The following is a 25,813-nucleotide window of genomic DNA, read 5'->3' as shown; positions in this document are numbered from 1 at the left end:
ACAAAAACTACTGGCATCAGAGCCCACCCGCCGAGACCGTTCAACTTATATTTGTATATCACCATCGTTTGTATTCTCTTTTCATTTAGTATCAATCACCATAGACGATACTTGGCCCGCACGAGATTATTATTGTATTAGTACGCAGGTTCCGCCACCTTTATTATATAATACTCTACGGTACTACGATACGCCTTAGAGGTCTTTGGTCACTGCATATTAGGGAGGAAGGATAGGTTATGGCACAGGAGGAATGCAATTTTGCATTTCGTCGTCTGCTCAGTTCTAGGCAAAATTTCCTTTTTTTTTCTCTTCTTGGATGAAACATTTTTCTCCCTTTACACCACATTATTCAAATTTAAAGACAACTTCGGCGCGAATCATACGGCAGGGGCCACGGAAAGGGCTGCAGTTGGTAGCGGCGAGGAGTAACAGGACAGGATGGGGACATCCATTTTCATCAAGAGCAGTGGAGTTAGGCGATCCATCCTTCTTTTTTTTTTTAACTTTTTTATATTTACTCATGTTAATGAATAAACCATCCTACTAAGGAGAGGTAGTCAAAAAAGAAGAACGGCAAAAAGTTCATCAGAAAGAAAAAGAAGCCAGGGGGATAGGAAGAATAGGTGGCAGAGGGTGCATATGCATGGCGGAGAAGCATCAATCGGAGTCGAGACGGGAGAGGGATAGAGAGGGGGAAGAGACTAATGTCGTTCGCGCTCTTCGATTCCGGCCCAATTGTTCAGATACCCCTTTGACTAGGACTGCATGTTGTCGTTGTTATTGTCGTCCGTTGTTGGAATTATTCGCAGAGAGGAGAGGAGAGGAGAGGAGAGAAGGGGAGGGGAGGAGAGCAAAGAAGTAAATATACCACAACCCGTAGATATACGGTCCCTTATAAATACTATGAGAGGAGATGTTTGAGAGATACCCTTACCTGTTTATATTGTGTATTTGTGTATTCGGCATGTACTGGAGATGTGATGATGTCCGTCTAGTTGTATTATATTGGGGTAGTGCCGATGTATTATACTTACTTTCGTGTCTAATATATCACTTTGTGACAATCAGCCTTTGGTTAGGTAGTACCTTGTAATGAGCGAACCTACTACTCAATACAACAGCTCCTATAATTTAATTTTCGAAGTTAGAACAGCGAAGGGGTCCACTATCACTATGATCCCATGTTCTACTAATCACTCACACACAAAAGACGTAAGACCCATCAAATTTGTTCATTTGCAATTCTTTATTTCTTACGGCTAAGCTAGGAGAAAACGGGCGGGATAACGATTAAGTCCACCCCTTTGACTGCACAGGGCATTCCCCCGAGCCCAGGCGGACGACGACGGTCTCCTACGGAAAGAGGCATAAGCTACTTCTGCCGAGAAGAGACTACGTAGACCAACCCCCAAACCCGGATATCTTTCCCTCATTAGTACGGTCAAGTTGACCCGCGTTCCTCCTGTCCCGTCTGCGGCAGAAAATCAAAATATTGCGATGGTGGCGGTGATGGTGGTGTATGTATGGTGTGGAGGCGATTTACCAGTCCACATCGTCCATGGTTTGAGATCGATAACCGAAACCTCCCTGATACTGCGCCTGCCCTTCCTGTCCCTGTCCCTGTCCCTGAACCTGTGGTGTGGCGTCGGCAGCGTTTTGGTCCTACCATTGGCTGTCCTTGGCCTCGGTGGTGGTGGCAGCGGCAGCACCCCACTCGCCGGCCGGGGGAGCACCGGTGGCGTTAGCCCACTCATCGGTCTGGCCGTCCCAGCCACCGGGTTGGGTAGCGGCGAAACCAGCAGGGGCGGTTTCCCAGTCGGCAGTCGCGGCGCCGAAGGTACCAGTCTCGATGGCAGCGGGGCCAACCTCCTCAGTACCAGGTAGCTTCTCCTCCTCAACCTTGTCCTCGGCCTCAGCCTCAGGGTCACGGTCTGTAGATATGTATGTTAGCTTATATACTCGTACTATAGTGTCCGGGTTGGTATAACATACAGAAGTAAAGATCGACCATCACATCCCAGGGGATGTCACGGCTGGCGATAGTACCACGAATGCGGAGGACCTCACGGGCAAGCATCCACCAAACGCAACCAATGGCGTGACGACCCTTGTTGTTGGTGGGAATGGCAACATCGACGTACTCGGTGGGGGAGTCAGTGTCGCAAAGGGCGATGACGGGGATGTTGACGTAGGAAGCCTCCTTGATGGCCTGGGCGTCGGTGCGGGGGTCAGTGACAATGATCAGGCGGGGCTCCTTGAAAGATCGGGTGATGTAGTTGGTGAAAGAACCGGGGGTGAATCGACCGGCGATGGCAACGGCACCAGTGTGGGCGGCGAACTTGAGGACGGCACGCTGTCCGTAGGGACGGGCAGAGATGACACAAATGTCGGCGGGGTTGTCAACGGCAGCGATGATACGGGCGGCCAGGACGATCTTCTCCCTGCAAAAAAGAAAATTCAGGTCAATAAACAGGCCATATTTCGCAAATTGCGCAAAGCGAAAGAGATCCTATTGTCATACCAGGTCTTGCCAATGTTGATGACATTGACACCGTCGGCGCGAGTCTTCCATAGGTAAGGTTCCATGTGAACCTGCAAGTTCTTGGAACCGAGATGGGACTGAGCAGCGAGGAGCATCTCGATGTCCTGGGACGTCGCATGCATCGAGGCGGGGAAATTCGCGGACGCCATCTTGACTTGAATTGAGCAACTCACAAAATCTGTGGAGGATTGCGAAAAAGAAGGGGGTAATGAGGGTGAGGAAGAAGAGTTGCTTTGCGTTGCGCGATCGTCGTTGTCAAGGTGTAGAATTTCCCAGCAGAAAAAGTTCGCGGTTAGATTTCAGTTCAGCTGCATCGAATTGTGATTTGGTGCGAGAGCTTAGGGTTTGGAGACGCTAGCCTCGATTGGGGTAAGCTGATTGGTTAGCTCATGCGTTACGTATTTCACTATCGATAGGACAAGTATCGAAGTACATACTAACCAAACTTGAACAGCTCGGACCACCTCCAATTCGATAGCACGAACATACCCAGCATTCCTTTTAACGTAAAAGCGTTTATCCATTCCGTGACATCTTCAACGTCGGAAGGTCCAAAACCCAATTCCGTCTTGCAGGTCTGAGAAATAAAGTGGATCAACCGCTAAAAGTTGATTTCATTCTCAGCAGTTCAACACTCCAATATAGCGACGCCATGCCGCCCCGAATACCAGGCGTGCAGCGCCTAGGCACTTTCTCCCGTGAGAATAAGAACCTCCTTACTTACGTGACTTAGTCTCGACTAACAATTGCTTTGCAGTATGTCTACGACCAGCCGTAAAACCGCCCACTTCGTCCCTCCTCCCCGTCACACAAACCGCCTCTCTGTCGCAAAAGGAGAAAAGGCGTCTGGCGAAACAGGATCCTTACCGATGGGCTCAGATGCAGCAGCGCAAAGCTGCCCATCTAAAGAGGCGAGAGGAGATCGAAGCTATCAGGGACGCACAGCATGGCGATCCTATCCGCGGTCTCACAACCCCCTTCGTCGAGTCCTTCGACTCTGCCGGCCAAGCCCTGCTGTCTAAGCCGCCGGTCGACGACGACGGGAACCCGCTGGAGGAACCGCACGAGCTCCCCACCTCGCCCCATATATTAAACAATCTCATCCACAAGGAGGAGCTGGATTCCGCGATCAATATCGCATATACTCTAACGCGGCCGATCCCGACTGATCTCGCTCCTGTCGAATCGGAAGAGTACCAGAAGCAGGTCGAACGCCACGAGCAAAACCACGCAAGGGCGGTCGAGGCCTTGCACCGTATTACGCACATGGATAACGGCTCTGCGAAGGATAGGTTACATGCTAATGTCCGGCGGTGCGTGGAGACTTTTGGGAGACACGAAACCGATACTTTTCTAAGGCCTAAGGCCCTTTCGCGAGGCCAGGAGAGGGAACCCCGACCAGTACGAGGCGGTCCGGACACCGGAAGCAGCGAGGTGCAGATCGCCATCCTGACAGCTAAGATCCGGGCTTTGGCCAACGAGTTAGAGACGGGCCGAGGCTACAGGGATAAGGTAGGTAAGCGAGATCTAAGGTTGATGCTCCATAAACGACAGAAGTTACTGCGGTATATGGACAGAAAGGAAAGGGGAAGTGATAGGTGGAATCATATGATCAAGACCCTTGGTCTGAGCCCGGCGACCTGGAAGGAGCAAATCACAACGTAAAACTCCTGGGCATGCGTGCTATTTGGAGTGTACCATATAGGTGGCCTAGATGCATACTCTGTAATAACATGTGTTTATGTACAATACAACAAACACCAGCAGCCAGCCATTCGAGATGCGCGAGAGCTCTAACTGTCTGTCCATCAGCCTAGCGCCATTGAGAAAAAAAAAACCCAGAAAAAAAAAAGAAAAGAAAGATCCCGTGACAATCGCAGCTTTGAACGCTATTTCCTTGGTATCCCGTCCATTAGTTCTACAGTTTCGAAGAGAGCGAAGGGTAATCGTAAAAGCGCATGCGAGAAATTAGAATACGCTGATGTAGTTGTTGATCCTGTCCTTCTGGTTCTGTGCTATGCACTCGGCGATCCACGTGATGTTGCGGATTTCCTATATCGTAAAGGTTAGAGACCAAGACGGGATAACGAATTTTAGGGGTTATCTTCTGCCAACTTACCTGCTCTCTAAGTTTTACCCATGCATACACGATGGCATATGTGAATTGTCTCGTGAAGGCCCTCTTCGAAATCTCCATCTCCTTCTGGTAAAACATGTCTTCCAAGCTTTTCTCGTTGCCGCCAGACCCGCCAGCCATGTTACCTGGTCCTGATGGTCCACCACCCAACCCTGCAGCCTCCAAGAAATTCTTGTAATCAGGAACGCCGTCGACTGCCAATCTTACACCCTCAAAATCATCCGCCCTCGACAGCATCAGCGTACCCTCGGGATAGAGTTTGCCAAAGTTCGGGTATAACTTCTTACGGTCCGCCTTGCTCAGCTCGGTGCCGAAGGAGTTAAGGGTGATGTTGATGGCTCGTCTGTCGGCTTCGAACTCCAGGATCTCGCTCATAACTTCGGATGTGGGGGTGCCGGTCATATCTGGGTGAGTGTTGACGAAGTTGTAGAAGTCCTCGAGGTAGTTTTTGTACAGCGTGTTCCGTACGATTTCGATGTTCAACTCGTCCAGATCTTGGTGGCTCAAGCTATTCTTGAAGTAGGGAGCTAGGGGCGTCTCTATCAGCACGCTGTTGTATAGTTCTTCGATGTTAGTAGCCACGCAGAGAACGGGCATCGTCTCGAACCAGCCGAGAGGATGACATCGGTCCAACAGCTCGCGGGTATCTCGTTCGTGGAGGGTACCGGTGATGAGAAGAGCTACGTTATCAATCATGTAGCCATATGTTAGGTAGTCGCAGAACTGCGCGAGAGATCCGACAGCGTTTGCGCGGACGTAGCGGAATTCGGAGACGAGCTTGTCAGTTGTTTTGGCGGCGAGACTGGAAGTGGACGGATTGGGAGGGAGAGATGCGAGGAAATCGCCGTAAGCAGGACCGAGTTGCAACTTGAGATCTAGCCGGAACTATTAGATGCATTGCTATTTATTTAAATTATATGTAGATATAGGGCGCATACCGTCGATGGTCTCGCATTGCGTCAGGTTATTATAGTTAGCACCATTCAGAAGGCCATTCCTGTACCCCCGTACAATGCCTTCGATGTAACTATACCAATCGCATTAGTTCTTACCAATACATAGATCAGGAAGCTTTCTTTTCGTCAGAATTATCTAAACTTACCCATTGTTAACGTTGAAAAAGAGGCCCTCCATGTTGGCGAATACTAGGTACTGTTGTTGATCGATGGAAGGATATCTTTTAAGAAAGTTGATGTTCTGGAGCTTGGTTCTTTACGTTGTTACATGCGCTGCAACCTAGGATGGCTTAAGGATGCTTAATACGGCATAAGGTAATATGTTTCCTACGATAACGATAAGGTTTCTGTTTACTGAAATAAAGGGTATGTACTATGCCCGACTTTGTAAATAACGAATGAAAAGTGCAGGGGCAAAGCTCAAACTGCGTTTTGACTGGCTCCCACATTCCGTTCCCACTTTTATGCTGTAGCTTTCCCATTTTTTTTTTCTCGACGAAGTTCGAACAAATTTTTGCACAAGCAATAGCTCCAAGATTTCTCCCAATCATAAAAACCAACCATTGTCGTCGCGAAGAGAGCTCTGCAGGACCACAACTATATCGTTATAATCATCCTGCAATCATGCCTCTCTTCGTTCTCGCGGAGACGCCTGCGGGGTATGTTTCCGCATCTTCACTCTTGGTGCGCACGAATATACTGACGCGATGATAGCTACGGTCTGTTCAAGGCCAAGGACAAGAAGTTACTGTCACGAGACGATGTTCAAAAGCAGCTTTCCAGCGCTGAAGCCATCAACTCGATGTAAGTTTATCATCTTAAAGTTGCTATCAATTGGCCAAGAGCGCGTGCTCACCAGCTTCACATAGGCTATCGCTCAAGAAGATGGTCAAGTTCGAGGACTCGGTTCAAGCCTTAGGTGAATACACTGCCCTCACCGAAGGCAAAGTAACACCGATGTTACAAAACCTACTCGACGATATTAAGGAGGAACGAAAGGCGTCGCTTGCTGTTGCTGATCCAAAACTGGGTGCCGCAATTAACATTTTGCCCCAGTTGAACATCACTCCAGTATCCGATTCATCTACCAATGATCTTTTCCGCGCCATCAAGACCTATCTTCCTGAACTCTTCCCTGAGCTAGAGAGCGACTACCTCGGAAACATGGCACTTGCTCTGTCGCACTCCATTTCTCGCCACAAGCTCAAGTTCTCCCCCGATAAGGTGGACGTTATGATTGTCCAGGCCATCAAGCTTCTCGATGATTTGGACAAGGAGTTGAACAACTATGCTATGCGAGTCAAGGAGTGGTATGGATGGCATTTCCCCGAGTTGGACCGTATTGTCCAGGACAACCTTGCTTATGCTCGCATTATCCTGGTTATGGGAACGCGAGAAAACGCCCCCAACACCGACTTTTCCGAAATCCTGCCCGAGGATATCGAAACTCGCGTCAAGGCAGCTGCAGAAGTCAGTATGGGTACTGAAATTCTCGAATTTGACTTGGAGAACATCAAGCTCCTTGCCGAGCAGGTGATCAGCTTCACTGAGTACCGACAACAACTCTCCTTATACCTGACATCGCGTATGAAGGCAATTGCTCCCAACTTGACAGAACTGCTTGGTGAGCTAGTTGGTGCTCGTCTTATCGCGCATACCGGTTCGCTTCTGAAACTAGCCAAGAGCCCTGGTAGTACCATCCAGATTCTGGGTGCGGAGAAGGCTCTTTTCCGTGCTCTGAAGACCAAGCATGATACTCCTAAATACGGTCTCATCTACCACTCATCTCTTGTGGGACAGGCTAGTGGAAAAAACAAGGGCAAGATCGCGCGTACGCTGTCCGCCAAGGCTGCTTTGTGCTTGCGTGTAGATGCTCTTTCCGAGCTGAGCACCGAGGGTGCTGATGGCGAGGATATCCCGGTGGATGACGAGGAGAGAGCCGACATGGGTATTCGACTCCGCGCGTTACTAGAAGATAAACTACGGAAGCTAGAAGGCAAGCCGTTGGTATCCAAGGGTACCAAGATTGCCCCCAATGGCGCCACGCCATCTAAATTTGAGGTTAAATCGACACGAGGCTATAATGCCGATGCCGATGCCGTTGCTACCTCGGCCAAGAAGACACCTAGCAAGCCCTTAATCCAAGAAGTTGAGGACACCCCAATGGGAGACGCGGAGAGCGAGGATGAATCCGAAGAGGAAGATTCCGATGTAGACATGAACGGCACCGAAAGCGGTAAGTGTTTTTTAGATTATTCCTTTGCATTATAAGCGGCGTCGACTTATATTAGCATTAACTAACAAACAAGCAGCCAAGTCAAAACAGAAGACATCGAAGAAAGAAAAACACTCGGCAAAGAAAGAGAAGAGCAAGAAAGCTACGAATGGAGCTGAGGCTACTCCTACAAAACCCGCCAAGCTGTCTGAGGCCGACTATGCCCGACTAGCAGAAGAAGCCGGCATCTCGGTCTCCAAGTTCAAGCGCAAGTACGAGCGTGGCGATGTGAAGACGAATGCCGATGGAACACCCCAAGTTGTCAGCAAGAAAGAGCTGAAGAAGTTAAAGAAGGCCGAAGCCAAGGCGGCCGACGCGACGCCTTCCAAAGTCGATGCTGAGGCTGACTCCAAGAAGAAGCGAAAGCACTCGGACGATAGCCCAGAGAAGAAGAGCAAGAAGAAGTCGAAGAAGGAGAAGTCCTCGTAGATGTTATTCATACCTCTCTTCGTCTGTACTATATCAGTAAAAGCGCAGTACTTGCAATCATGGACGACGGCGTTCCGGTGGTCATACCAGGGGTTAGTGTTGGAGTTGGTTGGCTTCTTTAGATAGCTAATTAGATCGAAGCTATCAAGACAGTTTTGTTATTCTCGGTTTAACCAATTTTCTAGGTATTTTGTAGTCGGTGCTTTTCAATACGTTAACATGTACCTTGGATTAGGAGATGATCGGAACAATCGTTACATCTAGTCTACACATTGAGCCGATCCCAGCCAGTTAACGCTTTTACCGTTTTTCAATTATTCTACTGGATAGTCCTATAAGTGGTTCCAAGGCAAAGAGGCCAGTTCCGTACCGGTATCCTGTAGCAGACGTTTCCATCCGCCAACCCATCCCCGCCGTTTGGCAACACCCTGAACTTTACCCAACGTCATGGCCCCCTCGAAAGCAAAACTTACGGGCGCCAGTAGCCTCACATTGTTGTTCTCGTATTGTTGTTCTCGTAGTAGCCGGCTTCATAATGCTCTTCGCTATCACGCACTATCAGAAATTATCCTGGTCTCCCTGCCATGCGCCGACACCGTAGTTGACGGCTTATCGTGGGGATTCCCAGTCCCCCCAGACGATACGATTTGCGGATATGCTCGGTCGCTCACCGGCGAGAATCCAGCGAGCTTTTCGACATACATCACCGACGTTTCCCTCGTTAACTCGAGGAGGTTCATAAGCCCTGCTCTCTCGAAGAGTTGGTATAGTTCTCGGACGCAGAGAGGTTGGGGTTGGGTGGTCGCGGCACTTCCAGAGCAGACTCGTAGAAAGGCGGCTATGTCGTTTAGTGCTATTGGAACACCGTTGCCGATTTCGAGGAATTCCCAGGTCCCGTTGCACAGCAGTACGTCCGGGCGCATGATGGCCTCCTGGAGAGACCACATGGACGTGAACCATGCGTTCGGCTCCCAGATGTCGTCCGCGGGAGCCTGCCGGTTCGGATCGTGCCGGAGAAGTTCCAGGGGTTTGTCGGCGTCTGCGGCGGCTGTTCTAATCGATGGTAATAGCAGGTTCTTGTCTACTCCGGACGTGGATGAGGCTGATGATAGGTATTGCAGACTAAGGTACTCTAATGCCCTGGGTAGAGAAGACCAAGACGGTAAATCGTCGAGCCAGGCCACGGCCTTTAGGGCCTTGCGAAAGATCAGAGGCGCGCTTTTGATCTCCCAGTCTTGGCGTCGGCGCATCTCGGTGGTAAGCATGTATCCTTGGGGAATAGTGAATAGGTCGATCCAGGCGTAGCGCCAGGGCAGAGCAGCTAGCATGTCCGGCAGCTTTTCCACGTCGAACTTTTTATTGCGGGGGATTTCCCACGGGACGCCGGGTAGCTCGAGCCTAGGAGCTGAGGTATCTTGCCAGCGAACCCAGGAGTGGCTTATAGCGACGTAATCCGGGAAAGATCCCTCGGCGTCGACGATCTCTTGGACGGTACGGGTTTCCCTGCGTTGGCAATCCCAGAGGTAGTAGGGCGTTTCGTGGTCGAAGGTTATGTCGGCTACGAGAGAAGCACCGTGGAGCGGCGTATTTGGAGTTAAGAATATGTCCTTCGACGGTGGTGGTGCTAATCGCCAATACGACGACGATATCCTTTCGCACGCCGCATAACACATTGCCATTCGGCGAAGGCTAGCGAGCTCGGACGGCTTGCACGGTTTGCGGCCGAAGCGTCTGCGTATCTCGGAGTCTCTCAGCCTAGCCATGATACTACGATAAGTGGTGATGTTCAGGCTCTTAGCTCTTTTTGTTGTCTCTCGGTCGACGTCTCGACCCGGTTGAGGCGAGTCCAACCATTCGAGCAGAACTTCAAAAGAGCTTCGTTGGGAATAGGACAGTTTCGATATAAATTGTTTCCTCTTTCCATGGTCCTTTAAAACCGCTGAGGAGAAGCCAACGCCGCGAAGGCTCGTTGAATCGGCCATTGCGAGCTACCTAACCTAGCACCTCGAAACTGACAAATAAATAGTGAAGGCCAAGCGGTATTTCCTCAGGCGTGGAAATTAGTTGCTGCTGCTTTCTTAAAAGGCTGTCGTACCTATGTAGGATCCCCAAATATCATATGTAAGCCACGAACCAGAGTATACTGCATAGCCCCTAAAACCATGAAGTTGATTGGATGGGGGCCACGGTTCGCAGTATAGAAAGGAGGCTGTGATCGGTAAATATCTAGCCATAATAGGGCTCTGCGAGAGGGAGCTGAGACACCCTTGGCCTATGATGTAAGTTACCTACAAGGCAGACAGACAGACTTGTTAGGCTCTTTTCTATGCAGCCTCGACCTCTTCTGCGTCTTTTAGGAATTCCGATTCTTCCTCGAAGCTACCTAACCTATCGAAGTCGTACGCCCAAATCAACAAAACACTTACTTGATGGACGGCCTACGAGCACAGGCGCGGCAAAGATTTCTACAAGAGCAGAAATTCAAAGAAGAGAATGCTGCTCTTTACGGAGTTGACATACCGCTAATAACGATTGCTAGATTCAAGACCGAGACGACGTTTTCCGACGTCAAGGTCCCCTGGATCCAGTCTAAACGCTTTCTCGATCGAGTAAACCAACCGATTGAGGATTCTAATAAGCAGTCGCCCACAGCAACTCTGAAGCTTGTGAAATTCGACCGCGAGATCGACGGGACCTTGTTGATTAACCAACAGCTCTTCATGGAGGTATTTCAAGACTTCGGGTTCGACGCGTATTGGCTGCATATGCTCCTCTGTTCCGTATACGGATTTTTCCAGCTTCGCGACGAGGGTAGGAGTTGGTGTAATTACTACCTCAACACCGTCTCTTATACGCTTCTTTGGGTGCACAAGCCTTGCGAGAAATCCACGAGGGTGATTATCATCCCGCGAGAAGCCGACGGGGTTGATGACCGCGACTCGATATTCAGCAACTTCCTACAGTCGATGTACTATCACAGGAGTCTGATCGACGACTGCAATTTCTGCTCTTTCCTCTCTACTATACAGCTCGTCCAGTGGATCGAAAAGTCGGTCAGCGAGAATCTCGGGTTAATCCGCTCTACTGAGATACGGACCGAGCATGGGACGTGGCTAGACCAAAGAAAGGCGATCTTCCCCCCAGGAACGGACGAACTGGTAGAGAAGTCGAAAGAGATGGGATTAAGCCTTGCCGCGCTGGCGAACGTCGTTCGGCACGTTTCGCTGGCAGAGACGATATTTTGCAATTTGCCTTCACGCGAGCAGCCTTCGCACGACCACAGGTTCACGTTTACCAACACAGCGGTGGCCCCGGTTAGTAGTGCAGACCAGATTGCAAACGCTGTAGGATTGTTGAGAGGCCAAGTCGAATCCAGCAAACTCCAGGCGAACTACCTCCAAGAACGAGCCAGAACACAACATTCCGTCGTACGTACCTACCTAGCCTAATCCAACCCATCCCATCCCATCCCACCCCCCTACCCTAATACATATTATCCCCACTACCAAGTCAGTCGCCTTCCTAACCAGTTCACTCCATCCCAGATCTTCAACCTCCTCACCCGCCACGACGCAGAAAGCAGCAAAAACATAGCGCAGGCGGCCAAGCACGACAGCTACTCCATGAAAACCATAGCCATCATGACCATGGTGTTCCTCCCGCCGACCTTCTTCGCGACGCTGTTCGCGATGCCCTTGCTCCAGTGGCAGGACAGCACGGTCGTAAAGCCCAATTTTTGGGTGTATTGGGTTTTCGCCGGGCCTAGCACCGTGCTGGTGCTTTTGGTTTGGTATTTCACTTCGAAGGAGGAGGAGCCTGTTGTGGGGGATGGGAGCGACGGGGGGGGCGTGCAGGGCGGAGGGGTTGAGGTTGAGGTTGAGGTTGGTTCGTTGAGGAAATTTGGAGAGGTGGAGGTGCCTTTTACGCGTAAGGATGGGATTAGATCGAGGTTTAAGTGGCGTTAGACTTGGGTTCCAGGTAGGAGGGCAAATAAGAACTTGTTTTGGCTCAGCTCCATGATTTATTTGGTTGGTAAATAATTTACCCCTTTACCCCTTATCCCTTACCCCTATCCTGTTGCCTTGGGGTAATATGATATTAGTATATCGTCATAATTCGTACGGAGCATTGATAGCCATGAATCACAGCGACTAATATTAGATACTGGTACCTTGCGATGCTTAGAACAAGAAAGCCCTGATCATATCCGTAGTCTAGTCTTAGCTAGGTTCATATGTAGGTAATTCCCCATGCCTCAAAATAGCCATGTTCTCGCTATTCACCCGCATCTTCACTATTAATTCGTTGACCTAGCAGGGCTGCCTAATAACTCCGGCAGCATCCCTTAACAATATCATTCAGAAGAAGCGTAAGAAAGCGGCTGGCGGAAGATCCAGTCCGGCCAGTCCTCCTTCGGCAACCCCCAATCATCCCTCAACCTAGCCAACCATTCTGCGACAGTGCAAGTCTCCTCGCCAGCAAAGGGAGAAGGGACTCGGACGATCCTTTTACAAGCCCGCACGTATCCTTCTACATCCCACTTTGGGAAGCAAAGCCAGTCATGGTGCGGACCGCATGTGTGCCACCGTTCCCCCCCTCAGACCTCAATCCATCGAGGCAGCGGCTACAGAACCCCGTGTCAAAGCAATACTTGCACAGGTGCATTTCGTTTTCCAAATCCCACTCTTTACTTTTACACTTATCGCAAGTGAACCCGCAGCCCTGGTCTATCACACTCTTGCACCCCTTAAGCAATGAACCAGCGGCAAGATACTGACTATTGAGGGATTCTTCATCGCTCTTCACCGCCAGTCCGTTTGTCTTATTTACTAGCATACTAATCATTGCTTCCGGATCTTGCTCTTGATGGCATTCAGAATTAAAGACGCGTAAAATCTCCGTGATCACGGGTTCTTCGATAGATTCTTCGGTCTTCAAAAGTTCTTTTATGATCTCGGTGTTGAGTATGGGGGGGCCATCTGCGAATATGCTGTTAATGTGCTCTGCTCGTCGCCAGTATGGAGCGTAATATGGGCTAGAATTCTGAATCCTTCCCAATCATTTCCAGACGTGTTATCAGAGAGAGCCCTGAAAGCTGTGCCCATATCAGATAGGAAGATCTTCCTAGCCTCTTCTGTCTCTTTCTACGTAGCATAATAAGCTACCAAGTAGCATTTAGCGGCAGATAGACCTGGGTCAACCAAGTATTGATCCTTAACTAAAGTAGCCAGGCGCTTGAGAATATCAGCAGAGCTTTTGTTTTTTGGCATCTTGCTCAGCTTTTCGAAATGGTGGGAACTTAGCACTCGGCTAGCCCTGCTGAATATACCCAGTGCATCCATCTAAACGCATATTTAACCATCCCAGCTCGTGTCCGCAGCCAAATATGGGCTATACGTTTCACAACAGGAACAAGTAGCTTGCTGGTTGGGTTACCAGCTGACATCGCGTCGTGCAATGGTTTCATGTCGTTCCTTGATAAGCCCTTTGTGGCTTCTTGATCTTGTAGCCATTTCCAGAATATGGACATTCCCTCGGGATTCACGTACCACTTCACTTTCGCATAGCTATCCCAATGTCTTTCAATTATGGATACGTCGTCAAAAAGATCGTAGATTCCCCTGCCAATATCTTTCTTATCGTTCAACCCAATAGCGTCTTTGCCGGTAGCTCCCCATAAGACTCTGAGATGATCTGGGAGGCAGCGTAGCAAATAGCTACCAATAGCTTTAGTCCTCGAGTCTATTGGCTGGCGAAGGAATTTGAAAGTCAGCTTCACAATATCAAGGTTAAAGTCAACCTCATTGACGTGTATGCGGCTCTTGGGGGGATTCGAGGTCTCCGAGTGCTGTTTAAAAGAGAACCCCTCTAGAATCGAGTATGTATTCAGATCCCATAGGAATCGTTGAACTGTCTCGTGATTCACATTAGCAATAGTTATGGTAGCACTAATTCTCGGTGGTTCATCCGTCTCTCGAGATGTTTCTCGCTGTTTCACGATGCAAGATTCAACATCAATATCTCGCAGCTCGACTAGGTTTTTCGGTCCGACTCTGAGTACTTTTGAGAATTTCTCGTCAATATACCTATTGAGTGGCTCGATCATATCTCTCTCAAATTGAAGGAACTGGGGTGAGTGAATCTGTTAGTATAAACATGGAAGGGCTAGAATGTGAAAGAACTTTGCAGCTCTCCGTCACCACGCGAATGGCCTGTGGACTCACCAGCGCAGCTTCTAACTCTTCAATACTGAGAACCCGTTTCCCGAAAATAGGTTCTGAAGGTCGACATCTAGATAACTTTTCATCTCTACCCCGATATAGTTCATAATATTGATCGTAGATAGCCGAAGTCCATCTCGTTTGATAGATACGGACTCGAAGAGCTCGGCTCGGCCACAGACAAGGATCTTCACCAGCCCTGATTCATTATCTAATGCATCATTAAATGCACTCATCATCTCCAGAAATGGTTTCGCCTCTTCTAGAGGGAGATGGTCGAGACCGTCGAGAACTATGAAATGGGTGGTATTCCTCATCGGAGACCCAACTTTCAAGATTTTCCACAGTTCCCTATATCTTGCGCTTTTAAGCTTCCCGTCCTTTTCGGCATCGGAGCAGGAACCTGATACAATCTTTGCAAGCGCACTATCTTGCTCAACTAGTTGAATAGCCAGCGACTTCAGTGCAGTTGGCACGAGTTGCTTCTCGTCATCGTTTTTGCCTTGTCCAGTAGGGAAGAAGTGATATGCTATTAGACACTTGTTGGTCGATTCCGTTGAGCTATATTCGGACTGCAGATGTTGGATGATGGCGACAATAGAAAATGTCTTTCCTGAACCTGGAGGTCCGGTTAAGAAGAGGAGAGGGCTTGGATTATTGCTAGAGCCTTTCACCCAATTCTCATAGCTTTTCACAGCCCTGAACCATTTACCACTATCAACCCGTATCCTTCTCGATATATCTCTGTAAGTGGCCTGAGAAGCGTTCAGTTCGTCATCGGAGATGCCGAAGTAGGCCTTGATCTTGGATATGTACTTCTGTGTCGTGTTCTCTAATGTCCTTTTCTCCTCTGAATTTACCAGCCCTCCTACCTTGTCGTCGATGTTCCTTATGAGTCTTCCGTTATTATAGGAGTCGGTCAGTAAGTCAACAATACCCTTCTCATTTTTCATGATCAGCTCAAGTGCAACGGTGTTCTGTGTGCTCTGTTGTCGTTGGACGGTGTCTTTAAAACGTCGAAGACCGTCAGCGACGTCGCTGCTGTTCAAAAGGACTCGGTTCGCCGTGAATTTCAACTTCTTCCTTATGCCCCCTTGCAGAACATTTATGCATTGAGCACAGATATCCACAAAGCAAATCATCACTTCGTGGGTAGACTTAAGCAGGTCTTTATCGAGAGCCTTCAAGTTCTCGATCCTCGAATATATCTTAAATTGAGAGAGGGTCGGACCTATCTCTAGAAACACATCTCTGAATTCCCCGTGCATGTCACTGATCTTTTGCGGGATATCTAGCAACAGGGTGATAGCTTTGAAACAGAGATCTGCAGGCGGGAATACCTACAGCAACCGTCAGCACCAGTAACAGTGATACAGAAGGGAGAACGTATCCCTACAATCGAAGCTCCTTGAGCAGCAACTCCCCCTAGCAACTTCACATATGATATGATATCCAACCCTATTCTCCTTGCTTGCGAACTTCCATGCGCGTCTTGGTCCCCGTTCTTGAATAGATTATCGAGTTTCTTTTGGAGGTCTTCTGGGGATATGGGCGTACTTGTCGGGAGATGTTTCTCTGTAAGTTTCTGGAAGTTTTGTATCTCAGCACGCCACATGCTATCGAAATCAAGCGGCTCTTGAGACATCTTGAATGTCGAATGCGCTGGCCAGCCCGCTTGGGAGTAAAAGAAAATTGTGATAGATTGGCAATCAAGATTAAATTGGTGGGAGAGGAGGCAGCACGACAGTATTGAACACCTCTTATTCGTGACACTTCAAACGTTTATTGGTAAATTGGGTTTGGCAATATTGTAACATAACGTGGTATTTGCTTGAGGATATTGGCTACCTGGTATTTAGTTGCAATGGTTCCCCGCTCATCGTAGATATCTCATTCATTCATCGACTGTGCAATAGGGGTGGGCGTATATTACTATCATTGGATAGATAGATAAAACCAGACCAATATGTAAAATGCCGACATCATCGGATATATTATATTGGAATCGATACCAGTCGATTGGCGTTAATACGTGTATTATAGCCAGTTGTTTTTTGAGGTTGAACATAAATGCCGTAATTACGTAGAGGTGAGTTTAGGTAGAAATGGGTATCAATTTCTAAAATCTACCTATCTAATGAAATATCTGGAGGGAAGGCTCGGTTCACAGGTAGGTACCTAGTAAGGGGAGAAGCGATGTTGTGATGTAGATGGCAGCTTCCTCATCTCGCGGTACCTATCGAAATTTGAGCTCATTTCTTCAGTGTTGTATATTATATCCTCCACGGGCCGGCAACTCGAAGAGTCTTGAGTTGAACTACTTCCACTCGAAAGAAAATCCATAAAGCCAAGGGTGACCTCCAAGCATCCATTCAGCATAGTAAGTGCTTCATCGATGTTCATGACATGCAAACGCTCCAGCCCTGCGGTTTGATCTCTCTCATTTACCCAATTCGCCATCTGTACCCTTGTTTCCTCCAGCGCTCGATCTATCAAATCCGAGCGCACCGCCGGTGCCGAAACTGCTAGGAATTCTCTGAGCCCTAGGACATCGATTTCCGCCGGCGTCACGTCGCCTCTATAAGAGGTAAACTTTCAGTAAGATTTGCCTTTCATGTGTACAAGGGCATATTTCACCGTTTGTACTTTTTCGATCCCCTCCATTGACAAAAGCAAGACCCAAGCCCCTTTTGAAATGCCCTGCAAGTTAGTCCATTCTACTAGGGGGCGGATCTCAATATCAGACATGTCTTTTAGGGACGGCGGTTCTGCAGAAAAGGGGGCCAGGCGCTCGGGTGGTTGCCATAGATAGCGTAAAAACTTAGCAGCAAACGCCTCTGGCCGAAGTAGCCCGTGTGCTAGGTAGTATGAGGCGGTCCATAGGATAGGGTCGATTACTCCTGGCTCGGCTGGTTGGCTGCGACGGATAAACATGTGTTGAACAGGGACCGCTTGAGAGGGCGGGTGACATGCGGAGGTTAGGCGACTTGCCAAAGGGGATCCGGTCCAGGGCATATCTTTCAATGATAAAGAGAATGATGCATTAAAAGTGACTTCCATGCGCTGTAAAAGGTCCAAACGTTTGGCGAATAACATATAAAGTTCCCTGCTCAACACACAGTCCCTCGGCCCTGGCCCTGGCCCCCGGAAACAGTATAGGTGTCGCAAGGAAGTTAACTTGGATACCGCACCAACAATCCCTATCGCTGAACCTAGAATATAATCGACACGAAGACTGAGTGATTTCGTATTACTCATATCTCTCGTCCCGAATGCAAACTCGATAGCCTCCACGGGTATGCTTCTGAACCGAACCAGGTCAACATGGGTCTCACCGGCAAAGGCGAGGCCTATAAATTGTCCAGCCGAGGGCGTTTGACCAAACGGCCCTGACGAACAAAGATGTCGTTGTAATAGACCCCTCAAACTAGATAGGCCTCGAAGGATATCCAACATTTTTTCCTCGTAGATATTTACTTCTACTGTTTTTTCGATTAAATCTATGACAAGTCGATCCAAAGGAGGCTCATCAGGCGTAAAAGCTCGTGGAATATGCACCGTGTTTTTAGGTATCTGGATGACTTTAAGTCCGGCTCATGTTAGTTGACAATCTTCAATATAATAGGCTTTAGTAGAAACCTACAATTTATAACCGATGGGTCTATTGGCGTCAATCGCTCCAACGTGCGTATATCTCCAATAGCTTTCATGCAGCCGAATCTTTTTACGAAATTGGAGGCGGGAAAGAGGACGTATGGCTGCGTTGGCATGACGCCAGGCAACATTATACCGCCGCGCAAGTCGTTTAAATCAGTAATGTCACAGACAACTATGTTGCTTGAGCGGCAAGCTGGGTTGTAAACTGAGCCAAGCGCTAACGGCTGAGTCTTTTGCGGCATATAGAGATCATAAGCCCGCTGGTGACAAATGCCTAGCAACAAACATCTTGATATGAAAGGGAATTCGTCTTCAATACCGAGGGTCCTGTTCGATAAGTTAGCCGGTCCTTCGAACAGGAAGATTGACACCCACCACATATCGCCAGCAACGTAGCAGTCTTTGGCCATATCCCGCTCGGCTTCAATACTGATACGATTCGCCGGGTCGGACAAGATTGTTTTTATCCATATGAATGTAGCTGATACTTCTTCAGTAGGCACGTCGAGTTCGCCTCGGCGGACGCCGGCGAGGGGGCGGTAGACTCCATCAATCTTAGTGACGATCCAGTAGTCTAGGAGGCCGGCCATCTTGGGTGATGAAGAGGTGGATTCCATACTAAGTAATAGAATATAGAAGAAAGAGTCTGATGTGCAGAATTCCTAGAGAGATATTACTGGATGAGTGTTCACCTAGAATTAGAGGAATCAGGTATTAGTTGGTTGAGAGAACATGGCGATGCTATATATACCTACCTAGGTATGCTTTAGGTAGATATAACGCCATGCAAAGACTAAAATTACGCTCCAGCCTCCCGGTTGGACTTGTGTGATTTAATGAAATTCCTTAAGGTTGCTATGATTGTCAATGTTACGCATTAGGACCTTCCTAACCTATAATACTAGACAGTCCATTTCTTACCTTTGATACTAAATAGTCTGTTCCCTAACCTTGGTACATAGTCATAGTTTCAGATAGGACGCCTCGCGAATCTTGCCTATATTCGTTTTCTACCTTCGTGGTAGCCTACTAATTTTATTAATTGACATGCCTAGTGTACGCTGATTGGATAAAGTCACTTTATACTATTTCAAGTTATCGGCAGCTTAGCTTAACGGGTAATTTGATATTTATCATTTACACAATAACTGCCTTCTTATTAATGCTGCTACCTTTTTATGTTACTCCAGCTCCTATCAGCCTCATCAGCCCTATCAGCCAACACGAGCCTGGGACTCAGGATAAAGTCATAAGTGTGTTAAGGTTCCGAGCTAGAATAATCATCGCTACCTCTTAAGACCTGTCGCTAAAGGCTAATCCAACTTCTAAACTACCTAAGCTCCAGGCCCGATCCATTCTCATAGAAATGAGACGCACACGGTCGAACCTTAGCACAGAGCCTCACTTCGTTGCTGAAATACCAACCTTGTTATGACAATCTCTGATAACTCCGAACTTTTTCCATTTTATCATTCGTGATACCTAGCTTTACGATGGCCTTGTCAGGATTCTAGATGAGATATCTAGGACAAAGAACATGTATGTATATACGAGCCGTGGGCTCGCCAGAGAGGTTAGAGTTCCTCGCGGAACAACGAAGTTGTTTTAGGCCTTCATCTTGCTTCCATTCGAGCAGAGCGAGCAGCCTCGCGAACAGAGACCACCGGAGGCATAACTTACAATGAGAAGATAGCTTAAATGTTGTTGCGCCATATGTTAGGTACTCAAGAATCTAAACCTAAGCTATGCAATTCAATAGATTTATTAGCCTGGACAAGTACGGCCGTGATGCTCGAGAGTCAAGCGCCACAAGTATTACTAGGTATGACCGGTGTTATTGAAATAGCACAGCTATAGGTCTATCTGTCGCTTGCCCCTCTTTGCACCCTCCCTTAGAAATTGGGGCAGTCTCAAGTCTGGCTTTGCACACAATCACCCAGGCGCAGTAAAAAGGCAGTAGGCCAACTTGCGTTGCCTGTCCGTGCAAGTGTGTACGTGGAAAAGGGGGGAGAAAAAGGGGGGGATCATGCGCAAAACTAACGCCACAGCTAAAGTCTGGCCTCTGATCGGCTAGCCACACCTGAGCGCAGTCTAATGAATTTTTCGTAAAATCAATTGAATTATTTCAGTATTATATGTCCTCAAGTGCGAGGGAGACATGTTGGGTACCTTATACAGTAAAACCTCGCCATAACGAATTAAAAAAAACACGGGATCGGATTTGCTATGGCAAGGATTCGTTTTGGAGTAGGTAAGTGCACAGGCCACATTATTACCTGAAACGGTAAAGTCAACCTTAAAGTCTTAAAGCTTAGTCCAATTTTAGCGAAATACAACGAACCACTTCCAAACCTGGCTTAACGTTAACCTGAAAAGGGTTAAGGTTTACCTTTTTATAACGAATTACGTGGTGACTTAGCACCGAATCTAACGAATCTCGTTATACGAAAAAGTTCGTTATTTTACATATAAACTACAAAAATTCGCAAAGTTAATTCGCTAAGGCGAGGATTCGTTATAGAGCAGGTTCGCTATGGCGAGGTTTTACTGTACTAAGGTATGTTCAATCAGAATTCATGATAGCTGTTTTTAAATCAATCAAGTTGCTCGAATTTTGGAGGGTTGGCCCACCGTGTCTCCTTCGCACTTGAGGACATAAAATTTTTAATAATTAGTATTGTTAAATAGAGCTCGTTTTGCGTGGTCTTTCTATACTATTTGCATATGTTTCAAACGTTATGCGATAGAATGTGTTGGTATATCATTACGTAAGACTAATCACGTCGCCACGTGATTAGTCTACGCACAAAACACCACATCATTTTAGGTAGCCCACACACACGTAACTTACCATCAAGAACAATAGCAACAACAGTCATCGTGATAGCCTCATTTCGTATTTCGTTTCCTCGTCTTGTCATCCGATAGAATGGCAAAGGAAAATGTCGCCAACAGCGGGGCGATTCTAAGGATCTGATTGGTTGGAAAGATTGTGGCGGTGCTAATAAAATACAGGAGAGAGGTACCTAGATGAGAAGCGAACGCCACAGTCATAGCTACATAGCGCCACATGGCCTGTGAAAAAGACCCCTTTGCGCAAGGATTAGGTTGAACTTGAATTTAAGTTAAGCTTGTAGAATTCAACAATAGATGCTGGCCATTTGTTAAGTTAATTGTCCTGCTATACAATGTAAGACTGCCGATTTACTTTGCATAGGGACATACATAGGTCGCGAGTTGAATTCCGTATTTGTCCAAGAGAGATGACTGCGGTAACATGTCTCGTCACCATCTGCCCACTATGAGAAGAAATGTTCTCAGATGCTTTAACTACTCAGCTGGTTTTCAGCATAAACGAATATCTTTTTTTATCCATCTGGATCCAGCATTGACACACTCGCCACTCACTCACGATGATTGATGAGGTTGTTATTATGTAGCGTATGTATATATATGACCCTTACCAAAAGGGGTTTCACCAAAATTAGATGTAGTTAGATCAAGACCCTCCTAGGTATTCTCGGAGTTGTAGCTAACTTGAGAAGACATGGCCGCGGCCCCATTCAACTTTATACATGGTAGAGAATATTGGGTAGAAGCTAGAAACGTCGAGATCAGATCAAAACCGACCTGAAACTCCAGTGGGGAGATGCGCAATCGGATCAAATTGAAATACCTAGCCTCATCATGGCAGCTGGAATTGTAGCTATTTTTATATTATACCGTTTGCCATTATTGTAGTACGTGTGCGTACTCGGCCACAAGATGCCTCATAACGTCGGAAGCATTTCAACTCATATAAATGTCATTTTGTGTCATGCGGCAATATGACTTCTTGGCTGTTCGCGAAAGCTTGTTAAACTGAGTTATTCGGCCATAACTTTATTGGTCCATAATTCAAGATCAGGGCGTAGGCTTCTCAGCTGCCGGTACTTCATTTTGTGCTGCGTCCACGGAGGGCCTTCTCATATACAGCGTAGACAACGAAGTAGGCACTATGACTTTTGCTGCGCCTGTGCGCCTGTGTGAATATATTGGGTTAGGTTAAATCTTTCATAACAATGCGAAAAAGAGTTCCCTGTCCAGCTGAGATTCAAAGCCTGATGGGATCTAAGCCTCATGCGCTAGGTCGTATTTGGCATAGCCTGAGAGCATGGGTGGGGTGATGGGTAGCATAGGAAACCTAGTTTCAAATACGGAATAGTCGGCGCTACTATACCGCCGACCTTCCGCGGTTGAAACCGTCTGCTCAAGCTGGGGCAGTGGAGTTGACCATTGGGCCCGTTAACATACTCCGATATACTATTAAAATAATATGTATGCGTGCACCATTTAGCAAAAGCGTACTGCGGGCACTATGAGATTGCTAAACCCAGAATGCTCCTTAAACGACGATCAAATTGAAAATTACTAAACCAGCTTGAGCCGTTTTGCCAAGTGGACCGCCATAATCAATAGGACAACGATGATGGCTGTGCTTGTGCTAGGATTTTAGTCAAGCCCAATTTCCTCCTTTTACACACATGTACATAGGTATATACATACATGAATTTAAGGGGACTTTCAATACACGTATTCGTTACCAAACAATTAACTATGTACTATGTAACTAGCAAAGAACAAACTAGTTTGCATTGGTAGACGCTGATAGCAGGAAGTTGGGGCAAGTTTGAACAGCTTTTGCCGTGGTCCCGTAGAGCCGACGGGGTATGGATTTAGCAAAGGCGTCCCCTATTCTCCCGGACTCTTCCGTGTACCTTTCTAACTACCTTTTTGTCGTTTATCGGTCGAACAAGTGCAGCCGTCAAGGTCCCGGGTTTAACTGAACGTAGTTACCTACTTAGTACCTTATACTTCCCCATTCGATCTCCGAATATGGAGTCTCTGGGGGTAATGACCTGAAACCTCAAGTACTCGAGACATGGCACAAGAGGGAGACTTCGTTCAAGCAAACCATATGGATCTGATGCGTTTATGCTACATACACCATGGTGACTGTCCTGGGTCGAGTATTTGGCAGTCAACTTATGGCGAAGGATTTATAACATCTTGACCCTTTTTGTCTGTCTGTTTGTCGTGTTCGACATCGTCATCATCAACTGTGAGCCAAGAGCCGCCTGCAAATTTATGCGCCCATACTATGTAGGCAGAGGGTATTGGATCTAAGCCTTCGAGTGGAATTGGTGTCGTCGTCATCTCCCTAAGCTGTAGAGGGCTGCAGAAGGCTCTCCTGCAGGACATGATATATTCTTACTGGCAACTTATCACGGCGGTTGATATGCAAGTATTTGTTTACCAAGTTAGTTACCTCCGAGTTTAATATCATATATCATACTTAAACTGGTTAGGTACCTACCTGGGGTAAGTTAGTTAGTTAGTTGTAAGTTAACTATGGTTTCGATTAGATTTTGATTGGACTTACACTACACACACATTAGGTACCTACCCTTTAGATACCTCTTTACATAGTCTAGGTGTTTCCTCCCATGTCGGCACACCACCGTGCAACAGACCTTGGTGTAGATTCGGGCATATGATTTGTTCGGGGCAGTTGCATGGCTTCTCGGTCTTGTCAACTTGGGGGTCCATTGGCTGATATGGGATAGATATGGAGACGGACCTTTCCCTCTGGCTTACGCGTCCTTTCTCCTCTTTTAATCGGACAGTCCCTGTCAACCAGTCAACCTTCCCTACGGGGCACTACGGGGCCAAATACTTGTCAGGTACTTGCCAAGCCACCCACACATAAGGAACTGGCAAGGATGCCCCCCCCAAACGAAACTGCCCAAAAAACAGACCACCATTTTTACCACCAATCTTTTCTTCCATTTACAGCAACAATGTCCCAGGCACCCGTACTATCCAAATTCCCCTTCTGATCTCCATTTCTTATTTGCAGCAATGCTCAGTTACCCATTCAACCATTAAAAAAAAAGCACATTCTTTCTCATCAGTACAATCTGGTATATAGAGAGTAAATAAGCATCCGTCGTATCTATCCTTAGGATATCCCATTTATACTGGACTATACTGGACTAAGCCGATTCACCTTCCAGCGCCGTCATGCCAGTTTCAAGTCAACCCAGTCAACCTTCGTCAAGCCCTACGGGCATGCACGACCCTCTCGACCTCTTCGACTTCAGCCAGTTCGAAGGAGCACCATCATATGGATCAACTTCAGCCTTAGCATCTTCTCCACTTAACACTAAAGAATTCACGTTAAGTCGAGGAGGGACGGTAACAACACCAAGTATATTGCCAACCACGCAGGCATTATCGGGTCCTAGTCATCAGTACGACCGGTATAAGCAGCAGACGCCTTTTGTCCCAGGAGCCCTCACCAATACGATGGCTCTCAACAATAGTAGCCAAGTTTCCGGTTATGCTATAGATTTTATACCAGAAATCGGTTCGAACGAAGACACCTTCGACTTTAACACTGTGCCGTCGCGGAATATGTGCGGCGGTGATATGGACCTCGATTTCGATCCCGCGTCTGATCCTTCGTATTTCTTCCCAGAGACAACGATTGACCCCAACACAATTGGAGGAGAGTCTCAAGCAATAACTTCGCCAACTGTTCCGAGCCAGACAAGCAACGTTGGTAGGATGTATCCTGGCATGCATCAGCAGGCAGCATTAGCAAAGGCGCAGGCACAGCAGAGGCAACAACAGCATATCATCCAGCAGAGACAAAATCAACAAGCTCATCAACAAGCTCAACAAACTCAGCAACAGAGGTCAAAGGCTCCTCTGCCTTCGGATCCAATTGTAGAGCAAAAAATTACTCAGCTTCTTAATTCTATGAGGTCGAAAGCTGGTGCCAGTCCTGGTGATTCGGGCGATAATTCCACTCTTCTTCAGTTGCCGAGGTCCAAGAAAGATGAAGATGACATGGATGAAGATGAAAGACTACTCGCTAGTGAGGAAGGAAAGAAACTTAGTAGTAAGGAAAGGCGCCAACTACGCAACAAAGTTTCCGCCCGGGCGTTTCGGTCAAGAAGGAAAGGTAATATTTATACTTCCCTGAAGCGTATTAACTTGCTAATAGTGTAACAGAGTATATCACCCAACTCGAGACCGAGATTGCCAACAAGGTGACTGAGAACGGTGACCTACGTGCTCAGAACCGTGCTTTAATCGAGGAGAACAAACGTCTTACCGACTTCAGCCAGATGTTACTTAGAACGCCAGCATTTTCTAATTTCCTAGACAATTTAACTGCAAACAACCCCTGTTCACAAGAATCGCAGCAACAGCAGCAGCAGCAGCAGCAACAGCCACAACACGAGCAGCAACAGCATGAGGCTCAAGTCTCTAAAGATGTCAATCCCTTCGTCGCTTGCCAACAGAATCAGCATCAACAAATAGGGATGGTTATGATGCCCGAGCAAACAATGGATGTTTCTATGCTAAACATACACTCTGATTTCAAGAGGCAACCCCGGTGGATTGCACAATAGCCCTGAGTTTACGACTAAACCAGGCCAGGCCAGGCAACAATTAATTTAATTGGTTGAATCCCGCAAGGCCGCCCTGCCTCGCCGCGCCGGGGGTCGGCAGGCAAGCCATACAACAACAACCCCTAGCCAC

The 25,813-nt window shown here is 47.6% G+C and overlaps 10 protein-coding genes across 10 annotated transcripts; 4 read left to right on the top strand and 6 right to left on the bottom strand.

Annotated features, from left to right (window-relative positions):
• Positions 1-1,550: 1,550 nt before the first annotated feature.
• F5Y00DRAFT_141564 (ribosomal protein S2) lies at positions 1,551-2,788 on the bottom strand. Its single transcript, XM_048004369.1, has 3 exons — positions 2,525-2,788; positions 1,996-2,444; positions 1,551-1,934 (listed from the first exon to the last, which is right to left on the bottom strand). The coding sequence occupies exons 1-3, from the start codon at positions 2,692-2,694 to the stop codon at positions 1,666-1,668; spliced, it is 888 nt and encodes a 295-aa protein (XP_047862552.1). The 5' UTR covers positions 2,695-2,788; the 3' UTR covers positions 1,551-1,665.
• Positions 2,789-2,860: 72 nt separating this feature from the next.
• On the top strand, positions 2,861-4,462 carry F5Y00DRAFT_243605 (ribosomal protein S15 precursor-like protein). The gene is made up of 2 exons (XM_048008705.1): positions 2,861-3,243; positions 3,303-4,462. Exons 1-2 carry the CDS (start codon positions 3,198-3,200, stop codon positions 4,208-4,210), a joined length of 954 nt encoding a protein of 317 aa, XP_047862551.1. The 5' UTR covers positions 2,861-3,197; the 3' UTR covers positions 4,211-4,462.
• F5Y00DRAFT_243604 (vacuolar ATP synthase subunit D1) lies at positions 4,279-5,890 on the bottom strand. The gene is made up of 4 exons (XM_048008704.1): positions 5,785-5,890; positions 5,621-5,709; positions 4,665-5,557; positions 4,279-4,597 (listed from the first exon to the last, which is right to left on the bottom strand). The coding sequence occupies exons 1-4, from the start codon at positions 5,814-5,816 to the stop codon at positions 4,514-4,516; spliced, it is 1,098 nt and encodes a 365-aa protein (XP_047862550.1). The 5' UTR covers positions 5,817-5,890; the 3' UTR covers positions 4,279-4,513.
• A 248-nt stretch (positions 5,891-6,138) lies between these two features.
• On the top strand, positions 6,139-8,610 carry F5Y00DRAFT_243602 (nucleolar protein nop5). The gene is made up of 4 exons (XM_048008703.1): positions 6,139-6,297; positions 6,353-6,442; positions 6,508-7,874; positions 7,951-8,610. The coding sequence occupies exons 1-4, from the start codon at positions 6,263-6,265 to the stop codon at positions 8,340-8,342; spliced, it is 1,884 nt and encodes a 627-aa protein (XP_047862549.1). The 5' UTR covers positions 6,139-6,262; the 3' UTR covers positions 8,343-8,610.
• A 166-nt stretch (positions 8,611-8,776) lies between these two features.
• On the bottom strand, positions 8,777-11,032 carry F5Y00DRAFT_271912 (uncharacterized protein). Its single transcript, XM_048012880.1, has one exon. It carries the CDS (start codon positions 10,322-10,324, stop codon positions 8,891-8,893), a length of 1,434 nt encoding a protein of 477 aa, XP_047862548.1. The 5' UTR covers positions 10,325-11,032; the 3' UTR covers positions 8,777-8,890.
• F5Y00DRAFT_271908 (uncharacterized protein) lies at positions 10,202-12,307 on the top strand (the record flags this gene model as incomplete). The annotated part of the gene is made up of 2 exons (XM_048012878.1): positions 10,202-11,770; positions 11,888-12,307. Exons 1-2 carry the CDS (start codon positions 10,772-10,774, stop codon positions 12,305-12,307), a joined length of 1,419 nt encoding a protein of 472 aa, XP_047862547.1. The 5' UTR covers positions 10,202-10,771.
• Positions 12,308-12,872: 565 nt separating this feature from the next.
• On the bottom strand, positions 12,873-16,208 carry F5Y00DRAFT_271906 (uncharacterized protein; the record flags this gene model as incomplete). Its single annotated transcript, XM_048012877.1, has 5 exons — positions 12,873-13,321; positions 13,740-14,469; positions 14,567-14,651; positions 14,720-15,903; positions 15,960-16,208. The coding sequence occupies 5 exons, from the start codon at positions 16,206-16,208 to the stop codon at positions 12,873-12,875; spliced, it is 2,697 nt and encodes an 898-aa protein (XP_047862546.1).
• Positions 16,209-17,003: 795 nt separating this feature from the next.
• Positions 17,004-18,810, bottom strand: F5Y00DRAFT_264428 (uncharacterized protein; the record flags this gene model as incomplete). Its single annotated transcript, XM_048011658.1, has 3 exons — positions 17,004-17,141; positions 17,201-18,144; positions 18,207-18,810. 3 exons carry the CDS (start codon positions 18,808-18,810, stop codon positions 17,004-17,006), a joined length of 1,686 nt encoding a protein of 561 aa, XP_047862545.1.
• A 2,036-nt stretch (positions 18,811-20,846) lies between these two features.
• On the bottom strand, positions 20,847-22,167 carry F5Y00DRAFT_243598 (uncharacterized protein). Its single transcript, XM_048008702.1, has one exon. It carries the CDS (start codon positions 21,290-21,292, stop codon positions 21,110-21,112), a length of 183 nt encoding a protein of 60 aa, XP_047862544.1. The 5' UTR covers positions 21,293-22,167; the 3' UTR covers positions 20,847-21,109.
• A 2,116-nt stretch (positions 22,168-24,283) lies between these two features.
• Positions 24,284-25,683, top strand: F5Y00DRAFT_264427 (uncharacterized protein; the record flags this gene model as incomplete). The annotated part of the gene is made up of 2 exons (XM_048011657.1): positions 24,284-25,229; positions 25,280-25,683. 2 exons carry the CDS (start codon positions 24,284-24,286, stop codon positions 25,681-25,683), a joined length of 1,350 nt encoding a protein of 449 aa, XP_047862543.1.
• Between the last annotated feature and the right edge of the window lie 130 nt (positions 25,684-25,813).

Source organism: Daldinia vernicosa (genome assembly GCF_022497035.1).
Source record: "Daldinia vernicosa strain CBS 139.73 unplaced genomic scaffold F5Y00scaffold_42, whole genome shotgun sequence".
In the NCBI taxonomy this organism is placed as follows: Eukaryota; Fungi; Ascomycota; class Sordariomycetes; order Xylariales; family Hypoxylaceae; genus Daldinia; species Daldinia vernicosa.
This window is presented reverse-complemented; position numbering and strand designations above follow the sequence as displayed.